At 36.3% G+C, this 26,838-nt stretch overlaps 1 protein-coding gene across 9 annotated transcripts in view; it reads left to right on the plus strand.

Annotated features, from left to right (window-relative positions):
- Positions 1-26,838, plus strand: part of NAV3 (neuron navigator 3) — a 908,101-nt gene that overhangs the window by 792,543 nt on the left and 88,720 nt on the right. For 7 of the 9 annotated variants that reach the window (XM_055236272.2, XM_055236270.2, XM_055236266.2 and 4 more), the window contains 4 exons: positions 19,517-19,649; positions 20,804-21,074; positions 22,009-22,717; positions 24,704-25,192. In XM_055236272.2, coding sequence (XP_055092247.1) covers positions 19,517-19,649; positions 20,804-21,074; positions 22,009-22,717; positions 24,704-25,192 — 1,602 coding nt within the window. The remainder of the gene's footprint in view (positions 1-19,516; positions 19,650-20,803; positions 21,075-22,008; positions 22,718-24,703; positions 25,193-26,838) is intronic. The other 2 variants (XM_055236273.2, XM_055236275.2) reach the window with 1 other exon arrangement.

Below are 26,838 nucleotides of genomic sequence, written 5' to 3' on the forward strand. Positions count from 1 at the left end.
CACCCCTCCTAGCTGCTTTCACAGGCTGGCGTTGAGTGTCTGTGGCTCTCCCAGGAACAAGGTGCAAGCTGTTGGTGGATCTACCATTCTGGGGTTTGGAGGATGATGGCCCTCTTCTCACAGCTCCACTAGGCCATGCTCCAGTAGAGACTCTGTGGGGCCTCTGACCCCAGATTTCCCTCCTGCACTGCCCTAGCAGAGATTCTTCATGAGGGCCCTGCCCCTGCAGCAAACTTTTTCCTGGGCATCCAGGCATTTCCATACATCTGAAATCTAGGTGGAGGTTCCCAAACCTCGATTCTTAACTTCTGTGCACCTGCAGACTCTATACCACGTGGAAGCTGCCAAGGTTTGGCGCTTGCACCCTCTGAAACCACAGGCTGAGCTATACCGTGGCCCCTTTTAGCAATGGCTGGAGTGACTGGGACACAGGGCACCAAGTCCCTAGGCTGCACACAGCATGGGCACCCTGGGCCCGGCCCTCAAAATCATTTTTTCCTCCTAGGCTTTCTGGATCAGTGAAGGGCGGGGCTGCCGTGAAGACCTGTGACATGCCCTGGAGACATTTTCCCCATTGTCCTGGGGATTAACATTGGCTCCTTGTTACTTATGCAGATTTCTGCAGCCAGCTGAATTTCTCCTCAAAAAATGGGTTTTTCTTTTCTACTGCATCGTCAGGCTGCAAATTTTCTGAACTTTTATGCTGTTTCCCTTTTAAAATGCAATGCTCTAACAACACCCAAGTCACCTCTTGAATGCTTTGCTGCTTAGAAATTTCTTCTGCCAGATACTCTAAATCATCTCTCTCAAGTTCAGAGTTCCACAAATCTCTAGGGCAGGGGCAAAATGCCGCCAGTCTCTTTGCTAAAACATAACAAGAGTCACCGTTGCTCCAGTTCTCAGCAAGTTCCTCATCTCCATCGGAGACAACCTCAGCCTGGTCCTTATTGTTTATATCACCATAAAAATTTTCGTCAAAGCCATTCAACAAGTCTGTACTCCAAACTTTCCCACATTTTCCTGTCTTCTTCTGAGCCCTCCAAATTGTTCCAGCCTCTGCCTGATACCCAGTCCCAAAGTTACTTCCACATTTTTGGATATCTTTTCAGCAATGCCCTGCTCTACTGGTACCAACTTACTTTGTTAGTCCGTTTTCACACTGTTGTTAAAGACATACCCAAGACTGGAAAGAAAAAAAGGTTTAATTGGACTTACAGTTCCAGGTGGCTAAGGAGGCTTCACAATCATGGCTGGAGGCAAAAGGCATTTCTTACATGATGGCAGCAAGAGAAAATGAGGAAGATGCAAAAGCAGAAAGCCCTGATAAAACCATCAGAGCTTGTGAGACTTATTCACTACCACTAGAACAGTATGGGTGATAGCGCCCCCATGATTCAAATGATCTCCAACCAGGTGCCTCCCACAACACATGGGAATTATGGGAATACGATTCAAGATGAGATTTGGGTAGGGACACAGAGCTAAACTATATCACATGGATTTTTTATACTTTTGCTTTTAATAACACAAACAAAAAAATACATCATTAAAAGGTTAGAAGTGAGAAGGTGTTTTTACAGAAATCAAAAATAGTATCACCTTAGTAAACAGTATTCTTATGATTGTAGTTGAATTAGAGAGCAGAATACATCTAGAAGATTCAGTAGTAAGCTGTTTCTTCGATTAATGGAAAATTTGAATAGCCTAGCTGATTGAGGTTGAGGTTACTATTAAATGACTGAAGTATAAGAATTGGTTGTTTATGTAAACAAAGTATCTGTTTTACATGTACATGTATAAGTAGGACTGTTGAGCCCCAGTAACATGAAATATCAAAAAGCATGACTCGAATACCTGCTATATGAAGTGCTATTACATCAAAAAAGAGGTGTGTGCTGAAAAATTACCTACAAATGGCATTTTCCTCAAATCAATTTTAAATATTCAGAATTTCGTTTTAATAATTGTTTAGTTAATATTTCAGAATCCTTCATCATAAAAAGCAGGCAAAAGACCTTGAATGTATAACACATTTGTTTTCAAACAAGCCTGCCTCTAACTGTGAATCCAAGAGTGAATCCAGAACTACAAATTAACTAAGATTGGCCCCATCGAGTTATTGAACATTAAAAATCTAAAAACTAAAAGGCATGCTTCAACAATTATTTCCTTCTTGGAATCATTAATTAACCTATGTGTATCCAAACAATAATCTTCCAACAGTTTTGCTAGCTACATTTTTAATTACTTAATATCATGTAAAATTTGTTTTATTATTGTTCAGTTCTGAATTTTGACATATGCATCAAGCCATGCAACTGCTACCACAAGTCTTCCTGATCACTGATCTGTCCTAAATCTCTATAGTGTTTTTCCTTTTCTTAAATATTGCGTAAACAAAACCATACCTTACGTGGCCTTTTGATTCTGGCATCTTTAACTTAATGCGCTTGAAATGAATCTATGTCGTTTCATGTATCAATGGCTCACTCTTTTTAATTGTTAAGAAAAAATGTATGCTGGGATAAATATCTTTCTAAATGAGTTTTTGTTCACAATGCTAAGTGTTTATTTAGGATAGTTTCCTAGAAATGGTATCACTAGGTCAAACATTCAAATAATTTTAAAATATTTGATACATATTGCCAAATAATCTCAAATTTTTTTACCAATATACATTTAGGACAGTATGGGATAAATGTATCTTTCTTATAACAACTGACAACATTAATGATAATACATAAAATATTCTTTGCTAATTTGATGGGACAAAAATGTTACATCATTATTAGCATTTTATTATCATGGTTAAATGTACTGTACAGCCAGAGATATTTGGTTCAAAATCCATCTTCATTATTTACTATATGTGAGAATTTAGGTGAGCTATTTAATCTCTTGATGCCTTAGTCTCCTAATCTATAAAGTGGGGATAATTGTACCAATCATATTGGGTTGCTGTGAGAATTAACCGAATTACTATAGAAAATGCTTAGAATGGTATCTAGTCACTAGTAAGGACTCTCTCTATATTACTTGTTTATTATCTAACACCTTTAATTATTAATGAAGCTCAGTTTCCTTATATGATTTGGGATATTTGAAACTTTTCTTAGTGAATTTTCCAATAAAGTTATTTGTCTATTTTTTTATATATAATTTTTTTTATTATTATACTTTAGGTTTTAGGGTACATGTGCACAATGTGCAGGTTTCTTACATATGTATCCATGTGCCATGTTGTTTTGCTGCACCCATTAACTCGTCATTTAGCATTAGGTATATCTCCTAATGCTGTCACTCCCCCCTCCTCCCACCCCACAACAGTCCCCCGAGTGTGATGTTCCCCTTCCTGTGTCCATGAGTTCTCATTGTTCAATTCCCACCTATGAGTGAGAACATGCGGTGTTTGGTTTTTTGTCCTTGCGATAGTTTACTGAGAATGATGTTTTCCAGTTTCATCCATGTCCCTACAAAGGACACGAACTCATCATTTTTTATGGCTGCATAGTATTCCATGGTGTATATGTGCAACATTTTCTTAATCCAGTCTATCGTTGTTGGACATTTGGGTTGGTTCCAAGTCTTTGCTATTGTGACTAGTGCCGCAATAAACATACGTGTGCATGTGTCTTTATAGCAGCATGATTTATAGTCCTTTGGGTATATACCCAGTAATGGGATGGCTGGGTCAAATGGTATTTCTAATTCTAGATCCCTGAGGAATCGCCACAATGACTTCCACAATGGTTGAACTACTTTACAGTCCCACCAACTGTGTAAAAGTGTTCCTATTTCTCCACATCCTCTCCAGCACCTGTTGTTTCCTGATTTTTTAATGATGGCCATTCTAACTGGTGTGAGATCGTATCTCACTGTGGTTTTGATTTGCATTTCTCTGATGGCCAGTGATGATGAGCATTTTTTCATGTGTTTTTTGGCTGCATAAATGTCTTCTTTTGAGAAGTGTCTGTTCATGTCCTTCACCCCTTTTTGATGGGTTATTTGTTTTTTTCTTGTAAATTTGTTTGAGTTCATTGTAGATTCTGGATATTAGCCCTTTGTCAGATGAGTAGGTTACAAAAATTTTCTCCCGTTCTGTAGGTTGCCTGTTCACTCTGATGGTAGTTTCTTTTGCTGTGCAGAAGCTCTTTAGTTTAATTAGATCCCATTTGTCAATTTTGGCTTTTGTTGCCATTGCTTTTGGTGTTTTAGACGTGAAGTCCTTGCCCACGTCTATGTACTGAATGGTATTGCCTAGGTTTTCTTGTAGGATTTTAATGGTTTTAGGTCTAACATGTAAGTCTTTAATCCATCTTGAATTAATTTTTGTATAAGGTGTAAGGAAGGGATCCAGTTTCAGCTTTCTACATATGGCTAGCCAGTTTTCCCAGCACCATTTATTAAATAGGGAATCCTTTCCCCATTGCTTGTTTTTGTCAGGTTTGTCAAAGATCAGATAGTTGTAGATATGCGGCATTATTTCTGAGGGCTCTGTTCTGTTCCATTGATCTATGTCTCTGTTGTGGTACCAGTACCATGCTGTTTTGGTTACTGTAGCCTTGTAGTATAGTTTGAAGTCGGGTAGTGTGATACCTCCAGCTTTGTTCTTTTGGCTTAGAATTCACTTGGTGATGCGGGCTCTTTTTTGGTTTCCATATGAACTTTAAAGTAGTTTTTTTCCAATTCTGTGAAGAAAGTCATTGGTAGCTTGATGGGGATGGCATTGAATCTATAAATTACCTTGGGCAGTATGGCCATTTTCACGATATTGATTCTTCCAACCCATGAGCATGGAATGTTCTTCCATTTGTTTGTATCCTCTTTTATTTCATTGAGCAGTGGTTTGTAGTTCTCCTTGAAGAGGTCCTTCACATCCCTTATAAGTTGGATTCCTAGGTATTTTATTCTCTTTGAAGCAATTGTGAATGGGAGTTCACTCATGATTTGGCTCTCTGTTTGTCTGTGATTGGTGTACAAGAATGCTTGTGATTTTTGTACATTGATTTTGTATCCTGAGACTTTGCTGAAGTTGCTAATCAGCTTAAGGAGATTTTGGGCTGAGACAATGGGGTTTTCTAAATATACAATCATGTCATCTGCAAACAGGGACAATTTGACTTCCTCTTTTCCTAATTGAATACCCTTTATTTCCTTCTCCTGCCCGATTGTTCTGGCCGGAACTTCCAGCACTATGTTGAATAGGAGTGGTGAGAGAGGGCATCCCTGTCTTGTGCCAGTTTTCAAAGGGAATGCTTCCAGTTTTTGCCTGTTAAGTATGATATTGGCTGTGGGTTTGTCATAGATAGCTCTTATTATTTTGAGATACATCCCATCAATACCTAATTTATTGAGAGTTTTTAGCATGGAGGTTGTTGAATTTTGTCAAAGGCCTTTTCTGCATCTATTGAGATAATCATGTGGTTTTTGTCTTTGGTTCTGTTTATATGCTGGATTACATTTAATGATTTGCGTATGTTGAACCAGCCTTGCATCCCAGGGATGAAGCCCACTTGATCATGGTGGATAAGCTTTTTGATGTGCTGCTGGATTCGGTTTGCCAGTATTTTATTGAGGATTTTTGCATCAATGTTCATCAAGGATATTGGTCTGAAATTCTCTTTTTTGGTTATGTCTCTGCCAGGCTTTGGTATCAGGACGATGCTAGCTTCATAAAATGTGTTAGGGAGGATTCCCTCTTTTTCTATCAATTGGAATAGTTTCAGAAGGAATGGTACCAGTTCCTCCTTGTACCTCTGGTAGAATTTGGCTGTGAATCCATCAGGTTCTAGACTCTTTTTGGTTGGTAAGCTATTGATTATTGCCACAATTTCAGAACCTGTTATTGGTCTATTCAGAGATTCAACTTCTTCCTGGTTTAGTCTTGGGAGGGTGTATTTGTCGAGGAATTTATCCATTTCTTTTAGATTTTCTAGTTTATTTGCATAGAGGTGTTTGTAGTATTCTCTGATGGTAGATTGTATTTCTGTGGGATCGGTGGTGATATCCCCTTTTTCATTTTTTATTGCATCTATTTGATTCTTCTCTCTTTTCTTCTTTATTAGTCTTGCTAGCGGTCTATCAATTTTGTTGATCTTTTCAAAAAACCAGCTCCTGGATTCATTAATTTTTTGAAGGGTTTTTTTTGTCTCTATTTCCTTCAGTTCTGCTCTGATTTTAGTTATTTCTAGACTTCTGCTAGCTTTTGAATGTGTTTGCTCTTGCTTTTCTAGTTCTTTTAATTGTGATGTTAGGGTGTCAATTTTGGATCTTTCCTGCTTTCTCTTGTGGGCCTTTAGTGCTATAAATTTCCCTCTACACACTGCTTTGAATGTGTCCCAGAGATTCTGGTATGTTGTGTCTTTGTTCTCATTGGTTTCAAAGAACATCTTTATTTCTGCCTTCATTTCATTATGTACCCAATAGTCATTCAGGAGCAGGTTGTTCAGTTTCCGTGTAGTTGAGCGGTTTTGAGTGAGTTTCTTAATCCTGAGTTCTAGTTTGATTGCACTGTGGTCTGAGAGACAGTTATCATTTCTGTTCTTTTACATTTGCTGAGAAGAGCTTTACTTCCAACTATGTGGTCAATTTTGGAATAGGTGTGGTGTGGTGCTGAAAAAAATGTATATTCTGTTGATTTGGGGTGGAGAGTTCTGTAGATGTCTATTAGGTCGACTTTGTGCAGAACTGAGTTCAATTCCTGGATATCCTTGTTAACTTTCTGTCTCGTTGATCTGTCTAATGTTGACAGTGGGGTGTTAAAATCTCCCATTATTATTGTGTGGGATTTTAAGTCCCTTTGTAGGTCACTCAGGACTTGCTTTATGAATCTGGGTGCTCCTGTGTTGGGTGCATATATATTTAGGGTAGTTAGCTCTTCTTGTTGAATTGATCCCTTTACCATTATGTAATGGCCTTCTTTGTCTCTTTTCATCTTTGTTGGTTTAAAGTCTATTTTATCAGAGACTAGGATTGCAACCCCTGCCTTTTTTTGTTTTCCATTTGCTTGATAGATCTTCCTCCATCCCTTTATTTTGAGTCTATGTGTGTCTCTGCACGTGTGATGGGTTTCCTGAATACAGCACACTGATGGGTCCTGACTCCTTATCCAATTCGCCAGTCTGTGTCTTTTAATTGGAGCATTTAGCCCATTTACATTTAAAGTTAATATTGTTATGTGTGAATCTGATCCTGTCATTATGATGTTAGTTGGTTATTTTGCTCATTAGTTGATGCAGTTTCTTCCTAGCTTCGATGGTCTTTACAATTTGGCATGTTTTTGCAGGGGCTGGTACCGGTTGTTCCTTTCCATGTTTAGTGCTTCCTTCAGGAGCTCTTTTAGGGCAGGCTTGGTGGTGACAAAATCACTCAGCATTTGCTTGTCTGTAAAGTATTTTATTTCTCCTTCACTTATGAAGCTTAGTTTGGCTGGATATGAAATTCTGGGTTGAAAATTCTTTTCTTTAAGAATGTTGAATATGGGCCCCCACTCTCTTCTGGCTTGTAGAGTTTCTGCCGAGAGATCAGCTGTTAGTCTGATGGGCTTCCCTTTGTGGGTAACCTGACCTTTCTCTCTGGCTGCCCTTAACATTTTTTCCTTCATTTCAACTTTGGTGAATCTGACAATTATATGTCTTGGAGTTGCTCTTCTCGTGGAGTATCTTTGTGGCGTTCTCTGTATTTCCTGAATCTGAATGTTGGCCTGCCTTGCTAGATTGGGGAAGTTCTCCTGGATAATATCTTGCAGAGTATTTGTCTATTTTTCTATGGACAAGTTAGTATTATTCTTACTGGTTTGTTTCAGGTTCAGTTAGTAAGAATTTTAAGGATTTTCTATCACATTTTAGGAAACTTTTTCTGCATTTTATCTTTTTTCTTTCAGATAATATTTGCAAAATGTAAAAAAAAAAAAGGTTTCTTCATCAAGTTGGTATCTTTATCTTTTTTATTGCTTTGTGATTTGAAAATTCTTGTCCTGAGAACCAAAACATATATTTAATGAAATAGTTCTCTTCTTTTACTCATTCTGAAGTCATCGGAATTGAATATGGAATATGATATAAATCCTAATTTTATATTTTATGATATTCAAAATTTCTAACAAATATTTACTTAATAATCTCATCTAGGTTTCTTTTGTTTCTTCTGTTTCCTTTATAATGCTTTTTCTGAAGTTATTTTTCCTAGAATTAAATATTAGTATAATATTATCACAGAGGAAAAAATATCTGTTAGCTATTAATAAAGACTTTCATCTTCTTGATGCATTAATACATTTAAATGTATTGTAGAGAGCATACAGATTAGAAAAAAAAAGTGTAATTGCCTTTTTTCATAGTTGACATGAACATGTATAAAGAAAAGCCAAAAAAATCAATAAAACAACTAGAACTAATTAGTGAATTTAGCAAGATCATAGCATATAAAGCCAAGATTCAAAATTCAATTTTATTTATCTACTAACAAAAAATATTTGAAAATTGAAAATTTAAATATACCATTTAAAATAAAATCAAAATATTGAACCATGAAGTATTTAGGAATTTATAAAATGAAATCTCCTATACTGGGAATTGCAGACCATTGCTGAAATAAATTAAAGAACACCAATATATGTGAAAAGATACTTATTTGTGGATTGAGAGACAATATTGTTAAAATATCAGTATTTCCCAAATTAATCAATGGATTCAATATAATTCTGAACAAAACACAAGAAGATGTTCTGTCGAAGCTGACAAGCTATTTCTATAATTCAAATGGAAATGCAAAAGGCATTCACTGCCAACACCAGCATGGACTGTCTGGGTTCCAGTAGGTTACTTCACTACTGCCTCTTTTGTCAGCCACATCACGACAGCTGCCCAGAAGCCAGAGAAACTCCTCACACCTGGCCCACTGCTGCAGCTACCAGCATCCGGGGAAGCCACCATCAGCCCCCTGGTAACTGCCAACAGAGGTACCATTGTACACTACCCTAGGGAACAAAGATAGGCATGTAGTCAGCCCACCTCTGCCACCACTAGGGCCTGAAGACTGGGTCACCTGACATTCCAGTCTTCAGCACAGCTTCATCACAGCTTCCGTTAATAACCACACCCTAACCTACCAAGAAAATCACAAATGTCACTGACACTGTTTGTAGCCAAAGAAATCATAGAGAGACTACATTACTGCACACACCCATAATCAGAGCCACAGTACCCTATCCAAACAACATCACAGGTATAATATGAAAGGGAATTCAAATATAGGAAGAAGTGACTGTTACAACAGATATGCAGATATCAACATAAGAACACAGAAAACATGAAAAAATAAGGAAATATGACACTTTTAAAGGAACGCAATAATTCCCCAGCAAGAGATCTTATCAAAAGGAAATTTTTGAAATTTCAGATTAAGAATTCAGAATATTGATTTTAAAGAAGCTCATTGAGATACCAGAAAACAATGCAAATAAATCAGAAAAACAATTGAGAATATGAATGAGAAATTCACAAAACAGATAGATTTAAAAAAAAAAACTAATAAAAATGGAACTGAAAAAAACTAATGGAACTGAAGGATTTATTGAAGAAAACGCAAAATACATTTGAAAGCTTCAACAATATCCTACATCAACCAGAAGAAAGAATCTCAGAAGGCAAAGACAGGTCTTCTGAAATAATCTAGTCAGACAAAATTCAAAGAGAATAATCAAATCCTTGATGACATTTGGGATAACATTAAAGTGACCAAATATACAAATTATAGATATCCCTGAGAGTGAAAAGACAAAGAAAAGATTAGAAAACCCACTTAATTAAATAATATATGAAAACTTCCTAAGTCTAGCAAGAGTTTTAGATATTTGGGATGCAGGAGGCTCAATGGTCCCCAGGCTGATAAAACGCAAAAAGGTCTTATACACAGCACATTATAATCAGACTGTTTAAAGTCAAAGATAAAGAAGAAATTCTAAAAACAGCAAAAGAAAGTGTATGATAACCTATGAAGTAAACCTTATCAGACTGACAGCAAATTTCTGGCAGAAACTTTACAGGCCAGAAAGAATAGGACTATATTCAAAGTGCTTAAAGAAAAAAAAAACTGTCTTAAATACTATAGCCCACAAAATTATCCTTCATAAATGAAGAAGAAATAAAAGGTTTCTCAGACACGAAAATGCTGAGGTAGTTTGTTACTACCAGACTGGACCTACAATAAATGCTCAAGGGAGGTCTGGAAACTGGTAGTGAAAGGATGACATTTATCATCATGGAAATACATGAAAGTATAAAACTCCCTGGTAAGCAACTAAAGAAAGATATCAAATGTTACCACCAGAGAAATCTAACTAACCACAGTGACAAACAATCAGGGAAAAAGAAAGGAAAAAAAATATAAAAGGCAATGAATAAACAACAATATAACAGGAAGCCTCACATATCAATAATCACTTTGAATGTAAATGAATTAAATTCTCCACCTAAACGTTATCAAATGCCTGAATGGATAAAACTATATGATCCAAATATATGCAGATTACAAGAAACTTACCTTGCCAGGCAAGACATACATAAGCTGAAAGTAAAAGAATGGTAAAAGATATTCCTTGCAAATGGAAAGCAATAGTGAGCAGGAGTAGCTATACTTACATTAGATCAAACAGACTTTAAGCTAAAAAGAGTAAAATAAAAAAGACAAAGGATGTTATTATATAATGATGAGATTAATCCAGCAATAGGAAATAACAACTCTAAATGTATATGCATTCAACACTAGAGAACTCAACTCCACAAAGCAAATATCAGACCTAAAGAGAGAAATAGACTGCAATGCAATAATAGTGGAGAATTTCAACACTCCACTTTCAGTATTAAATAATCTAGACAAAAAATCAACCAATAAATTTTAGATTTAAACTAGATTTCAGAGCAAATAGACCTAACAGACATCTACAAAACATTCCATCCAACCACTGCAAAATGAAATTTTTGTCATCAGCACATGAAACACTGTCCAAGATAGACCACCATATATTAGGCCACAAATCATGTCTCAACAATTTTTTAAAAGTTGAAATCATATCACATATCTTCTCAGACCACTGTCGAATAATACTAGAAATCAATACCAAGAATAACGTTGGAAACTATACAAATACATGCAGATTAAACAACATATTCCTGTTTGATCACTGGGACAATAAGGAAATTAAGCTGAAAATCAAAAAATTATTTAACAAAAATTGAAACACAACATATCAAAACCCATGGGATACAGCAAAAGCAGTGCTAAGAGGGAAGTTTATAGCAATAAATGCTTACATTGAAAAAGTAGAAATATTTTAAAATTAGCAACCTAACAGTGTGCCTGAAGAAACTAGAAAATCAAGAACAAATTAAACCCAAAATCAGCAGAAGAAATGCAATAATAAAGATCAGAAAAGAACTAAATCAAATAGAGACTAAAAAAATACAAATGATTAACAAAACTAAAATTTGGCTATTCAATAAGATAAATAAAATTGATAAACCACTAGATAGAGTAAACAAGGAAACACAATATCCAAATAAACACAATCAAAAACGATAAAGGAGACATTACAATAGATACCACAGAAATAAAAAGGATCATCAGAGACTATTATTAACAACTACATGCTGAAAAATGGAAAATATAGAGAAATAGATAAATTCCTAGAAACTTACAACGTACCAAGGTGTTGCATCAGGAAGAAATAGAAAACCTGAACATATCAATAATGATTAGCAAAATTGAATCAGTAATAAAAAACATCTCCCAACTTTTTTAAAGCCTTGGACCAAATAGAATCACAGCCTAATTTTACCAATCATGCCAAGAAGAATATCAGTCCTCTTGATGCTATTACAATAAATCAGAGGAAGAAATTCTCTCTGGCTCATTCTACATGACCAGTGTCACCTTGAAACCAAAACCTGACAAGGACACCACAAAAAGAAAACTACAGGCCAATAACAATGATGAACACAGATGCAAAAATCAACAAAATACTGGCAAACGGAATCCAACAGCACATCAAAAAAATAATATACCACAATCCAGAGGGTTTGTATCAAGGATACAAATATGACTCAACATAAACAAATCAATAAACATGATAAGCATCTTCACAGAATATAAGACAAATGAATATATGATCATCTCAATAGATGCAGAAAAAAAATTTTGATAAACTTCAACATCTCTTCATGAAAAAAGCTCTAAAACTCGGCATTGAAGAAACATACCTCAGTATAATAAAGGCCATATGTGACAAACTCAGAGCTAATATCATACAGAATGGGGAAAAGTTTAAAGACTTTCCTCTAAGAACTGGAACAAGACAAGGATGCAAACTATCACCACTCCTATCCACATAGTACTAGAAGTCCTAGCCAAAACAATCAGACAAGCAAAAGAAATAAAAAGTATCTGAATTGGAAAGAGCAAGTAACATTGTTCCTCTTTGCTGATGATATGGTTTTATATCTGGAAAATACTAAAAACTCCAGCAAAAACCTCTTAGATTTGATTAATTAATTTACTAAAGTTTCAGGATACAAAATCAAAATACAAAAGCCAGTAGCATTTCTATGCCCCAATAATAAAATAGCTAAGAAAGAAATCAAGAAAGTGATCCCATTTAAATTAGCTACAAAAAATTAAAATACCTGGGAATAAATCAAGGAAGTAAAAGATCTCTGCACAAAAAACTACAAAACACTGATGAAAGAAATTAAAGATTAAACAAACAAATTGAGAAACATCCCGTGTTTATGGATCAAAAGAATTAATATCATTAAAATGACCATACTTCCCAAAGCAATTTCCATATTCATTGCAATTTCTACCAAATTACCAATGTCATATTTCATAGAATTAGAATAATCCTAAAATTTGTATGGAATGAGAACAGAGCCCAAATAGCCAAAGCAATTCTGAACATAAAGAACAAATCTGGTCCTGACTTAATCGCTATGCAATCTATGCATGTAACAAAATTGCACATGGATTTTATCAATTTCTACAAGCAAAAAAATATAAAAAAAGAACAAAGCTGGAGGCTATAGTAGCCAAAACAGCATGTTATTTGTAGACAAATGGAATGGAATAGAAAGCTCAGAAATAAAGCCATATATATATGTATATATATATATATATATATATATATATATATATATATATGTGCGTGTGTGTGTGTGTGTGTATACACACGTACATGTATATATAATGTTTTCCACATGTTCTAATACTTATATTCCATTCCATTATACATATTCCATTTCTGTATATAGGTTATATAGAATTGGAAGACTATCTGCCATTAAAAAGAATGAAATCCTGTCATTTGCAGCAACATGGCTGAAACTGGAGTTCATTATCTTAAGTGAAATAATCTAGGCACAAAAAGATAAATATCACATGTTCTCACTTATATGTGGGAGCTAAATAACTTGATTACATGGAGGTGGAGAATGGAAAGGTAGGTAGGAAACAGAGACTGGAAAGGATGAATGGAGGGTAGGAGGGAAGATGAAGAGAAGAGAGTTAAAAGGTGTAAACATACAGTTAAAAGAAATAAATTCAATGCTTGATAACAGAGTACAGTAACTACAGTTAACAAAATGTATTATACTCAGGTGATGAACACCTAAATACTTGATCACTATGCAGTTATATACTATATACGTGTAAAATTTGAATTTGTACAAATAAAAATAATAAAATACTAATCCAGTATCATTCACTGACAATGTTAACTCAGGTGGATAGGCATTAAGTCAATACTACTATAAGAACCACTTCTTGTTTATGTTAATGCCATATAGAATGAAACAAAATTCACTAAAATCCAAAAAATTAGAAAACCTGTTAAAACACAATAATATTAAGACAACCCAATAAAAATGTGGTCAAAGGACTAGAAAATACATGTCACCAAAAAATATATTCAAATTTCTAATAAATACATGTAACAATGTTCAACATCGTTAGTCATCAGAGAAATGCAAAATAAAATGGTAATGAGATACTACTAGATAGGCTTTTACAGAGACTGACAATACCAAGTATTGACAGGGATATGGAGCAGCTGAAATTCTCACTCCTTGTGGTAAGAATTTACAATTATATAACCACATTGAAAAAACAATTTTCAGTTTCTTTATTCACCCAAAATATATGTCTTTTGGAAAAAAAATTTTCCAGTCTGTGGGTTATCTTCTCATTCTCTTGATATATGTCTTTTCAAAGAGCCTGAGCTTTACTTCAGCCAATAATCATCAAAGTGTGTATATTTGTGTTTTTATAATTTATATACATATATTCCTGTGAAAAGATACTGTATGCATTGCTCAACATGTACAAATATAAGAAAGATATAGTAAAGAAATATATATTTTTAAATTCATAAATGTATTTATTGGGGTTCCACATTGCAAACTAAATAATCTACCTTGGCTAATTTAAGGAATTAAACTATAGTAGAAGGTTCTCATTTATTGGGATGCTTAGAACCAGCCTTTTTGCAGGCTATTAGCGAATCATAGCACTAGGGCTTCACTGCTACCTCCAATGACACCTCTGACACTTGAAACTTGAGGCCAGACATCTGCCCATGCTGTTAGAAAACAATTGAATAATTTGCTAGATAATAGAAAAGAATCAAATGACTCTGCCACCTTGCTTGCCAGAAGATTGTTTTTCTCATTTGTGACCTCTTGCTATAAATGATTGCTAGTCCCTGTGCTGCATGCTATAGGTGTTCATAAGAGAGTCTAGGAATGTGAGCTTTTTATATCCTATTTTTGGGTGGTAAAGGTCATTGTATTACTCTGTTCTTAAACTGCTAATGATGACATTCCCCATATTGGGTAATTTATGAAAGAAAGAGGTTTAATTGACTCACAGTTCAGCATGACTGGGGAGGCCTAAGGAAAGTTATAATCATGGGGGAAGGGGAAGCACACATGTCCTTCACATGGTAGCAGGAAGGATAATGAGTAAAAGGGGGAAAAGCCCCTTATAAAACTATCAAATCCAATGAGAACTCACTCTCACAAGAACACAATTAGAATAACTGCCCCCATGACTCAATTACTTCCCACCAGGTCCTTCCCACAGCACATGGGTCTTATGGGAACTACAATTCAAGATGAGATTTGGGTGGGGACACAGCCACACCATTTCATTCCACCTCTGACCCCTCCCAAATCTCATGTTCTCACAATTCAAAACACAATCATGCCCTTCCAAGAGTTTCCCCAAAGTCTTAACACATTTCAGTATTAACACAAAATCCAAATCCAAAGTCTAATCCAAGACAAGGCAAGTCCCTTCTGCCTATGAGCCTGTAAATTCAAAAGCAAGTTAGCTACTTCCTAGATACAATAGGGGTACAGTCATTGGGTAAATACACACATTCCAAATGGGAGGAATTGGCCAAAACCAAGGGGCTACAGGCCTCATGGAGGTCCAAAATCCAGTAGGGTCATTGTTAAAGCTTAAAGTTTCAAAATTATCTCCTTTGACTTCATATCTCACGTCTAGGTCATGATGATGCAAGAGGTGGGCTCCCACAGCTTTGGGCAGCTCTGCATCTGTGGCTTTGCAGGGTACAGCCCCCCTCCAGGCTGCTTTTACAAGCTAGTGTTGAGTGCCTGCAGCTTTTCCAGGCACATGGGTGCAAGCTGTAGGTGGATCTAGCATTCTGTGGTCTGGAGGATGGTGGCCTTCATCTCACAGCTCCACTAGGCAGTACCCCAGTGGGGACTCTGTGTGGGGGCTCTGATGCCACATTTCCCTTCCACACTGCCCTAGCAGAGGTTCACCATGAGGGCTCCACCCCTGCAGCAAACTTCTGCCTGAATAGCCAAGCATTTCCTTACATCCTCTGGAATCTAGGCGGAGGTTTCCAGACCTCAGTTGTTGACTTCTCTGCAAATGTAGGCTCAACACCCCAGGGGAGCTGGAAAAGCTTGGGGCTTTCATCTTCTGAAGCCATGGCCTTAGCTGTACCTTGGCCCCTGTTATTCAAAGCTGGGGCAGCTGGGTTGCATGGCACCAAGTCCCTATGGTGCATACAGCAGGGGGGCCCTGGGCCCAGCCCACAAAACCAATTTTCCCTCCTAGGCTTCTGGGCCTGTGATGAGTAGGGTTGCCACAAAAGTCTCTGACATGCCTTGGAGGTATTTTCTCTATTGTCTTATTAATATTTGGCTCATAGTTACTTATGCAAATTTCTGCAGCAGGCTTGAATTTCTCCTCAGAAAATGAGTTTTTCTTTTCTATTGCATCATCAGGTTGCAAATTTTTAAAACTTTTTTTTTGAGACAGAGTCTCGCTGTCCCCCAGGCTGGACTGCAGTGGCGCGATCTTGGCTAACTGCAGGCTCTGCCCCCCGGGGCTCACGCCATTCTCATGCCTCAGCCTCCCAAGTAGCTGGGACTACAGGTGCCTGCCACCTCGCCCAGCTAATTTTTTGTATTTTTAGTAGAGATGGGGTTTCACAGTGTTAGCCAGGATGGTCTCGATCTCCTGACCTCATGATCTGCCAACCTCGGCCTCCCAAAGTGCTGGGATTACTGGCGTGAGCCACTGTGCCCGGCCAAATTTTTAAAACTTTTATGCTCTGCTTCCCTTTTAAAATTAAGTTCCAATTCCAAACCATATCTTTCTGGATACATAAAACTGAATGCTTTTAACAGCACTCAAATCATATCTTGAACACTTTGCTGCTCAGAAATGTCTTCCACCAGATACCCTAAATTATCTCTCTCAAGTTCAAAGTACCACAGATCTCTAGGGCAGGGGCAAAATGCCACCAGTCTCTTTGCTAAAGCACAACAAGGGTCACCTTTGCTCCAGTTCCCAACAAGTTCCTCATCTCCATCTGAGACCACCTTAGCCTGAATTTCATTGTCCATATCATTATCAGCATATTGGTCAAAGCCATTCAACAAGTCTCTAGGAAGTTTCAAACTTTGCCACATCTTCCTATCTTTTTCTGAGGCCTCCAAACTGTTCCAACTTCTGCCTGTTACCCAGTTGCAAAGTTACTTCCACATTTCTGGGTGTCTTTACAGCAGTGCCCCACTCTTGGTAACAATTTACCATATTAGTTTATTCTCATGCTGATACTAAAGACATACCCAAGGCTGGGTAGTTTATGAACAAAAGAGGTTTAATTGACTCACAGTTCAGCATGGCTGGCAAGACCTCAGGAAACAGAATCATGGTGGAAGGGAAGCAAACATATCCTACTTCACATGGTGGCAGGGAGAAGAATGAGCAAAAGGGGGGAAAAACCCTTATAAAATCATCAGATCTCATGAGAACTCACTCTCTTGAGAACAGCATGAGGGTAACCATGTCCATGATTCCATTACCTCCCAATGAGTTCCTCCCATGACACGTGAAGATTATGGGAACTACAATTCAAGAGGAGATTTAGGTGGGGACACAGCCAAACCATGTCAGTCATGATATGAGAAATTATCAAATTAAGATGCAGGGAAGGTTTTTAAAAGATTTGAGCAACCACAAATGACAGATATGTGCTATAGTAGTGCAAAATACCATTTTGCTCTTATTAAAAATATAATTGTTATTGATAATCTGAGTTATAAATGTCATTGATAATTATGATCCATTATGCTCTCAGCAGCTAAAACTTCAGGCAAAATATACACCTAGAGAGGAATCAGCCTTAACAATAATTCTATAAATTTAATTTTCTTTTTTTTCTGATAATTACATTTTAGTTGACTTCATATGTGATCTAAATACATTACCATTATTTTGGACTTATGATGTAGCTCTGAAAGTATATATAGAAGAGCAGATAAAGTATCAGTTCACCATTTCTTTGTAGTTTGTGCTTTCATGATGAATATTCTCTTCAATGTACAGGTTATTTGCAGGAGCCTTTTAAATCCATGTGTCCATTTTATGAGACTTAGCTTTTGTCTGTATATAATGTGTTTATTCAGTGTGCATGGATTAATTTGAGAGAGCCCGGGTAAGGGTATCTTTACAGCAGTGCCCCACTCCTGGTACCAATTTACTGTATTAGTTTATTCTCATGCTACTAATAAAGACTATATATCACAATAAACTGAGAACCAGCCAGTAAATGAGAGAACTGTGGTCCACCTTTTCATTGTGGAGTTCTCATTTTCCTTCAGCTTATGCTGCTTATTCAACACTATTTCTGCATAATCTAATGCATTCACTAAATGAAGGTGCCTGTGTTAGCCTCTACATGATATTAATACAGCCTATTTAATTTATCCTTCTTTAGATTAAAAATAAATATGTAGTCATGTGCCACAGAATGACACTTCAGTCATTTGGTCATTGAAGGACCACATCTATTACTGTGGTCCCATAAGATTATAATAACATATTTTTCCTGTACCTTTTCATTGTTCAGATATGTTTTGATACATAAATGCTTACCATTGTGTTAGAGTTGCCTGCAGTATTCAGTACAGTAACATGCTGTACACCTAGGAGCAACAGGCTATACCACATAGCCTAGGTGTATAGTTAGGTTATACCATCTAGGTTTGTGTAAGTACACTCTATGATGTTCTCACAATGAACAAAATCACCTAATGATGCATTTCTTAAAACATGTCCCTGTCATTAATACAGTAGGTAACAATACAGTTAGTACAATATGTAATGCATGCCTATATCCAGAATTTTAGCTATTTCTCTTATATTTCAAATGGATTTTCTTATGCACTGTGTGGCACAGGGGCATTTCATTTTAGTAACCACTGTTTGGGAAAGGAGAAGTCTTTGAAGGATGTTGAGCAAGGTTGTGACATGGCCAGATGTGAATTTTTGATCAGTGACTCCATGTTAGCAGATAAATTTGTACTGGGAAAGATCAAAAGCATGAAGTCCAGATAAGAGGATACTGGATGTTATCATGGATGGAAATGTGAGGGATAGCAGGAGAGATGCTATGATTGAATGAATCTCAATATTCTTGGTGATCAAAGAATAATGAGACTCATCCAATAAGACTCTGTGAATGATTGAAAGTAGTTCCTAAGCTAGGAGGAAGAATGAGTAATGATTTTCTGGTTCCTGACTACAGCACAAGTTTTTGATTTTTAGAACAAAGAATAAATTTGTGCACGCTTTATGATTCCTGGTTGAATTTTTAGGGATAAAAAAGTCAGCTATAATATTATTCTTTCCTGATACTATGCAGTATTTGTATCAGTGATTTTATTCATTCCACACACATTCTTCTCGAACCTGGACACTGCTCTAGACACTAATTCTTTCCAAATATCAGATAAGGTTATTCTTAGGTAGACCCTCAGTTCATATAAATATGATTTTCCCAAAATGGGAACTAAGTGACTTTTCATAAGATTTTTTTAAAAGAATGTCTTAATAATAAATTGTTAATCTTGCATGGAAATGTAGGTGACTTGCATTGTGCATCCTGTGTTTGATTCACTGCTCTTAAATGTCTTGCCTTTAGCTGGGATGACAGCAGTTCAGTGAGCAGTGGTCTCAGTGACACCCTTGATAACATCAGCACTGATGACCTGAACACCACATCCTCTGTCAGCTCTTACTCCAACCTCACCGTCCCCTCTAGGAAGAATACTCAGGTGAGAATTACCGCCTTTCTTTCTGCAGTGTTTCTGCCAGTTTTTTCCCCCAAATTACTTAATATTAGATTAAGGTATACTACAAGCCCTTAATCCAAAATTATTGCAGAAACTGGAAAATGCAGAGATAATAAGGACTCCCTTTGCCACTCCTGAACCCTGAAGTGTCTTTAATCTTAGTCTTTCCTAAAGCCACAACCCTTAGGAGGAGCAACAATGTGCACTTCAGCCAATTTTGAATAAACAGAAGCAGCTTACATATATATATATATATATGTGTATATGTGATATACATTATATATTTATATATATGTAATATATGTACCATATAGCCTGGTGGTATAGTTATCTATACAAATATATTTATTTATTGTTAATATATTATATGTAGTATATAAATATATATTTATATAATAGATAATTATATATAGTATATAAATATATATTTATATAATAGATATTTTTATATATTAAATATATAAAAATATATAACATATATAGATATAATATATTTTATATATTATATAAAATATATTATATATTTAAAATATTAATAATGAATTACTATATTTGTATAGATAACTACACCACCAAGCTATATGGTATGTATATATTAATATATAATGTATAATTATATATTAATATAATAGTAACATATCAATACTTAATATAATATATAGTCAATTGATTACAATCTAATTCAGAAAGATTTATGTTGCTATATCTCTCCTTATAATATTGATATATTTGTTTAAAAATCCAACAATTATTTTCATAGTCTAATTTTAGATAGTTCTTGATTAATTTATATGATCTCTGAAATACATCACTGGATCTGTTGTGAATGATAAATCAAAAATGAAAAACGGGCATTACATCATTAAGTCCTAGCTTGTCTTACTACTTCTTATGACATTTGATATAGAAAATTTCTACCTTTCTGCAGCGTTTAATTGGTGTTTTCTGCACGTATTTATTCTGACATTCTCTAATATCTGCAAGTGGGAATTATGTGGCTAAAATTAATAAAATGTAAGTGAAGCTAGATCAAAATAGAATCTTTGGATTTATCCAGTTATCTGAAAGTGCATTTCATTGCCTTAATTCACACTTTATAAATTTTTCTACATAAAGTTTTTCTGTAATATTTATAGCTGAGGACAGATTCAGAGAAACGCTCCACCACAGACGAGACCTGGGATAGTCCTGAGGAACTGAAAAAACCAGAAGAAGATTTTGATAGCCATGGAGATGCTGGTGGCAAGTGGAAGACTGTGTCCTCTGGACTTCCTGAAGACCCCGAGAAGGCAGGGCAGAAAGCTTCCCTGTCTGTTTCACAGACAGGTTCCTGGAGAAGAGGCATGTCTGCCCAAGGAGGGGCGCCATCTAGGCAGAAAGCTGGAACAAGTGCACTCAAAACTCCTGGTAGGCTTGTCATTTGGCAGCTGTTATGCAAAAGTGCTTTACTTTATTGTTTCCATTCAATCTTTGTTTTCTCTAACAATAGCATTTCTAAAATACCAAATTCTTATCCATATTAAACATGGAGTCAAATAGTTAAATAGTTTTTCTATCTACATTTCACAAACTCGTCATAGAAGCCCAAGTAGCGCCTATATCTAGGCATTCTCTGGAGAGCCCCCTCATAAGGGGTACTGGATGCCTTACCTTGCCAGAGTTATTTCAGGTTATGGGGAAATAAGATTAGGTTGCTAAAGCAACAGTCAAGTTTTTTTGTTGTTGTCCTGAGTTCTTAATGAAAGTTTGGAATTTTTACACTGAATGTGCCACTGAATTTCACTACAGACTCTGAGAGGAACTAGCAATGACACTAATCAATTGGAATGCTGGAGAGTTGAAACATTGTCTGTGTATTAGACTTCATGAAAGAAGAGAATGAAATAGTTCTTCAAAATTGTGCCATACTTTTTTAAAAAAAGACTCTCTGTATTTTTAAAATAATGCCTAATTATAAATAGCGCCACCTGAAACACTAATTAACAGGGTACTCCAAATATAATCATCTCACAGATATTCAAATGAATTCTTTTTCTACTAATTAGCTTGATAGGGTTAAGTGCTATCTTTTTAAAGAGAGTTGCAAAATATAAGATATTAACAAATAGCAAAACATATGTTTTCATTTTATCTCTTCCATCTCTCATAATGTTTCTTCTGACAGCCAAAATTTTGTAGCTATGTACTCAGTCCTCTCAATATATTAGACTTTTCATCTAAGACAATACATTTAGGAAGGGAAATAATATAAAGAAGCATTCACATTTTACACCTTGTTTCGCGAAGTGTGGTGATGTCAAACGGTACAGGCACACATGTTTGTGTATTTCTCCTTAATTAGGGAAAACCGATGATGCCAAAGCTTCTGAGAAAGGAAAAGCTCCCCTAAAGGGATCATCTCTACAAAGGTCTCCTTCAGATGCAGGAAAAAGCAGTGGAGATGAAGGGAAGAAGCCCCCCTCGGGCATTGGAAGATCGACTGCCACCAGCTCCTTTGGCTTTAAGAAAGCAAGTGGCGTAGGGTCATCTGCCATGATCACTAGCAGTGGAGCAACCATAACAAGTGGCTCTGCGACACTGGGTAAAATTCCAAAATCTGCTGCCATTGGTGGGAAGTCAAATGCGGGGAGAAAAACCAGTTTGGACGGTTCACAGAATCAGGATGATGTTGTGCTGCATGTTAGCTCAAAGACTACCCTACAATATCGCAGCTTGCCCCGCCCTTCAAAATCCAGCACCAGTGGCATTCCTGGCCGAGGTGGCCACAGATCCAGTACCAGCAGTATTGATTCCAACGTCAGCAGCAAGTCTGCTGGGGCCACCACCTCAAAACTGAGAGAACCAACTAAAATTGGGTCAGGGCGCTCGAGTCCTGTCACCGTCAACCAAACAGACAAGGAAAAGGAAAAAGTAGCAGTCTCTGATTCAGAAAGTGTTTCTTTGTCAGGTTCCCCCAAATCCAGCCCCACCTCTGCCAGCGCCTGTGGTGCACAAGGTCTCAGGCAGCCAGGATCCAAGTATCCAGATATTGCCTCACCCACATTTCGAAGGTAAGGATGTATAAAATGATGCCAGAAAAATATAAAGGATAAATATGTGTTAGACACATACACTACATATAAATATGTGTGTGTATATATTTTTTAAATATGTATAGGGTATATATATATCTTAGAATTCTTTAAAGTACACAGTGAACTCTATGAAGCCTACCATATAAACAGCTAGCAAAAAAAAATAGTTCTCATTTTGAGAAACAGTCAAACTTCAAAGTTTCACTGTTATTGTAATATTAGCAACACAAACAACACCTAAGAGACTTAAAAGCTGATGGTAATACCTAAGCTTAGTGATAAGGCAAAGTAATAGCTTGTAAAATTTCTATAGATTTCCATCCCTCCTTTTCACATTAAAAATTAAAACTAAATAGGTTTTTATGACTTTTGGCATTCATTTCCAGCGTCATTTTCTTGCTGGCTCTTAATGAGTTGGTGATCGTAAATGTAGATGAAGTTGTTTTCCTTGTAACAGATTCCATTGGACAGATTTATACAGTGTCATATCTTGACACATTAAAGACAATCAAGATATGACAGAATTTGAAACTATTCCAATGTTTGGTACAGTATCACAACTGAAGAGTGGGCTAAGCTTTCTAACTCTTCATCTGCTTTCTTTGACATGACTCTGGTAAGGATCATGACTTGGTTTCTGTTCCTGGATTGTTTTTGGTATTAAATATGTGAAGATCTGCTCTAAGATATCACTGTTTTTAAATACCCATGTGTTTTTAAGGGGTAGGAAAATAAATGCAGTTAAAAATTGGGGACAAGTATCTAAACCTCTCTGGGTCTGTTTTCTCATCTGCAAGATGGTAGAGTGTGGTTCATAGTTCATTATGGGTTCAGTATTTTTAATGTTTGTTTTTATTCTGTTGACTAAACCCAGAACTTTGATATCTTAGAAATGACAGATTTTGAAACATTTATTTTATAATAAATCAATTTCAGATACTTCATTGTTTGAAAAACCTAAAGGTTTTATTCCTCAGTAGAAATATTAATGCTGCAGAACTGTCTTTTTAAAATACTGATTCTCATTGGGAAGAATGAATTATGGCTTATAGGGAGAGTAAATATTTGTTTCTTAAGTAAAAGCCAGTAGTGCCCTCCTGTGGCCCATTACCTATGAAACAATTTCTCATATTCGTCATAAAATATTTCACTGTAGGAAATATGGATTTCATTGCAACTTAATTAGTAATCATATGCCATTACTTCATATCATTGTATTTCCATATTTACATAAATTTGATTCCACCATCTGCTTCATTTACAAAACTAAAATGTTTTCTGAACTAAACTCCAAAATCTAACAGCACCAGCTCTGTTTCAAATCACTATTAAAAAATGTATTTGAATAGCACTGGCAACTGACATAAAACCCTTTGGCCTCTGCTGGGGAAAATACAGACAAACTGACTTGTTGCTGACAATGTCAATATTGTTTCCAACCAAGTGCTCCCTGACAGTCACTTAGACCACCAGATACTCAACACAACTCCCTAAACTTGCCTTAAGCTTTCATTCTAGATTTTGAATAAACTGTTTAAAAATTTAAAAAAAAAGAAGAAGAGCTCATTTAAGTGTTGTCTATCGAATGCGTAGAAGTTGTTTCATTATAATGGTTCTGTAAATAGGTAACAGCAAGTATGGTCAAACTACTGAATTTGAGTGAAAGTCTCATGATCATTTAAATTATGAAAACCAGGGGTTTTCATGTTTGACTTACTTTTGTTCCACCCACTTCCCCTCTTTCCCTAGTAGCAGCTCAGTACTGACCTACCCTTATATGAGAGATTTTCTGCACTTGATAAAGAAGTCCAAGCTTATAAAAGTTCATTAACATAGAAACAGGAAGTGCTTTGTAGTTCAGTACACCAAAGCACACTTGGCTCTGTGTACTGTAACCCTAAATATTAAATGTGGATATTAGCTTCTTGGAACAACTGAAGTTGTTATTTGTTTTTCTTTTAGGTTGTTTGGTGCCAAGGCAGGTGGCAAATCTGCCTCTGCACCTAATACTGAGGGTGTGAAATCTTCCTCAGTAATGCCCAGCCCTAGTACCACATTAGCGCGGCAAGGCAGTCTGGAGTCACCGTCGTCCGGTACGGGCAGCATGGGCAGTGCTGGTGGGCTAAGCGGCAGCAGCAGCCCTCTCTTCAGTAAACCCTCAGACTTAACTACAGATGTTATAAGCTTAAGTCACTCGTTGGCCTCCAGCCCAGCATCGGTTCACTCTTTCACATCAGGTGGTCTCGTGTGGGCTGCCAATATGAGCAGTTCCTCTGCAGGCAGCAAGGATACTCCAAGCTACCAGTCCATGACTAGCCTCCACACGAGCTCTGAGTCCATTGACCTCCCCCTCAGCCATCATGGCTCCTTGTCTGGACTGACCACAGGCACTCACGAGGTCCAGAGCCTGCTCATGAGAACGGGTAGTGTGAGATCTACTCTCTCAGAAAGGTGAGCTTTCCTGGAGGCATTGATAACATCTTCCCCCTCTTCCCTGCACTATGCCTAACCCCCATCCCATTAAATTCTCTTGATTTCACTGTGAGTGCCCCTGCGCAAAAGGATGTAAGACTGATGAAACTGGGCCTTTCATTTGCTCTTATTACCAAATTTACAGAGGAATAAAATCATTAAAGGTAGGGTGAGTGGATACTTTTGTTAATGTGAATGCATACATTTATAACCAGTAGGCAATGTGAATAAAATTCAAGGCATGTATTTAGATATTGAATGAGGTCTCCTGAAGACATTTTAATGATTTGGCTTAAGCTTCAGAACAACACTAGCTCCTTATGATGACTCAAGCATTTTCAAAGACCAAATTGAAATTATTCTACAGTTATGCTCAGAGCAATATGTTAAATTTGTTCCACTTTACTTCTATGAAAAAATAGCAGATGGATTGCTGGGAAATCCTAGTTGGCCTGGTAAAAAAAAAATCAGTTGTCAGCCATGAATTATTGGAGAAAATTATAGTGCCAGTACTGTTTTTAATAGACCACTTAAAAAAGTAATCATATTACAAAGTGTTTCTCATTGGCTTTATATATATATAAACTTAAAGTAGAGGACATAACAAGTCATTTCTTACCTAACATGCTTACTGTGAAGCATCCCTTTTGAGCAAAATCACTCTAAATTTTTTCCTCAAAGTGATCCTTTCTTGGTTATACTGGTACTGACTCTTACCACCAGGAAAATGTCTTAAAACTACTTCTTTTTCCCTGATAAATGCAATGCTATTCGTTTCTTGACACAAATAAAGCTTTAAACATGGTCTTGGCCACATGTGGAAAGAAATACTGGTCACAGAAAATACCTGATATATCTTTCTGTATCTTCCCCTGATTTTTTTTTATTTTTTTATTTTTATTTTTATTTTTTTAACAATGATATTGATGGTGGCATTTATTTTCTAGACCTTCAGCCTTACTCCCGGAATGATATTTTAAAACATCAATTAAAGCCCTTAACTAGGCACTCTCTGCATTACACCAGTTTCCCCTTAATCTAGGATGTCCCAATTTGAAATTCCCCATTTTCTCTTGACTTTGTAAAATACAAAACCCAGAGCAAAACATTGCTTCTATCCCTCTTTACTTCCTACTTGCCTAACAATGAGACAGAGACAGCCACGTAAATGGGGCTTTCCAATGATAAAATAATTTTAGCACTAACTAAAATATTGGTGCTTCCTATGGTGGGCTGCTAATTACAAAATACATTTTTCCTCATAAAGAAAAAAACTGGGCCAAGACAAACAGCTGAGTGATAGCAACTAAAATGTAACCATTTCCCTATGGTTTTGCTGTTATGTGCTGTTATAGACAGCATACGTAAAGACCAGTAAGGGTTCATTTTTCCATCTAAAAAGTCGGGCTTCCTGTAAAATCTTTGATTCTAGTTTCAGCACTTCTAAGGTAAATGGGCATCTCTTCACATGTCATTTATAAAACTTCTAATGAATAAATTATATTAAAATATATTAACCTATAGTTTTAATGAATGTATCCTAGATTGTATGCTTATATGTAAGGATTCTAAATATCAAGTTGATAATCAAACCAAGCATACTGCAAATAGGTTATCATTTCTTA

The sequence above is a fragment of the Symphalangus syndactylus genome, chromosome 13 (genome assembly GCF_028878055.3).
Source record: "Symphalangus syndactylus isolate Jambi chromosome 13, NHGRI_mSymSyn1-v2.1_pri, whole genome shotgun sequence".
Classification (NCBI taxonomy): Eukaryota; Metazoa; Chordata; class Mammalia; order Primates; family Hylobatidae; genus Symphalangus; species Symphalangus syndactylus.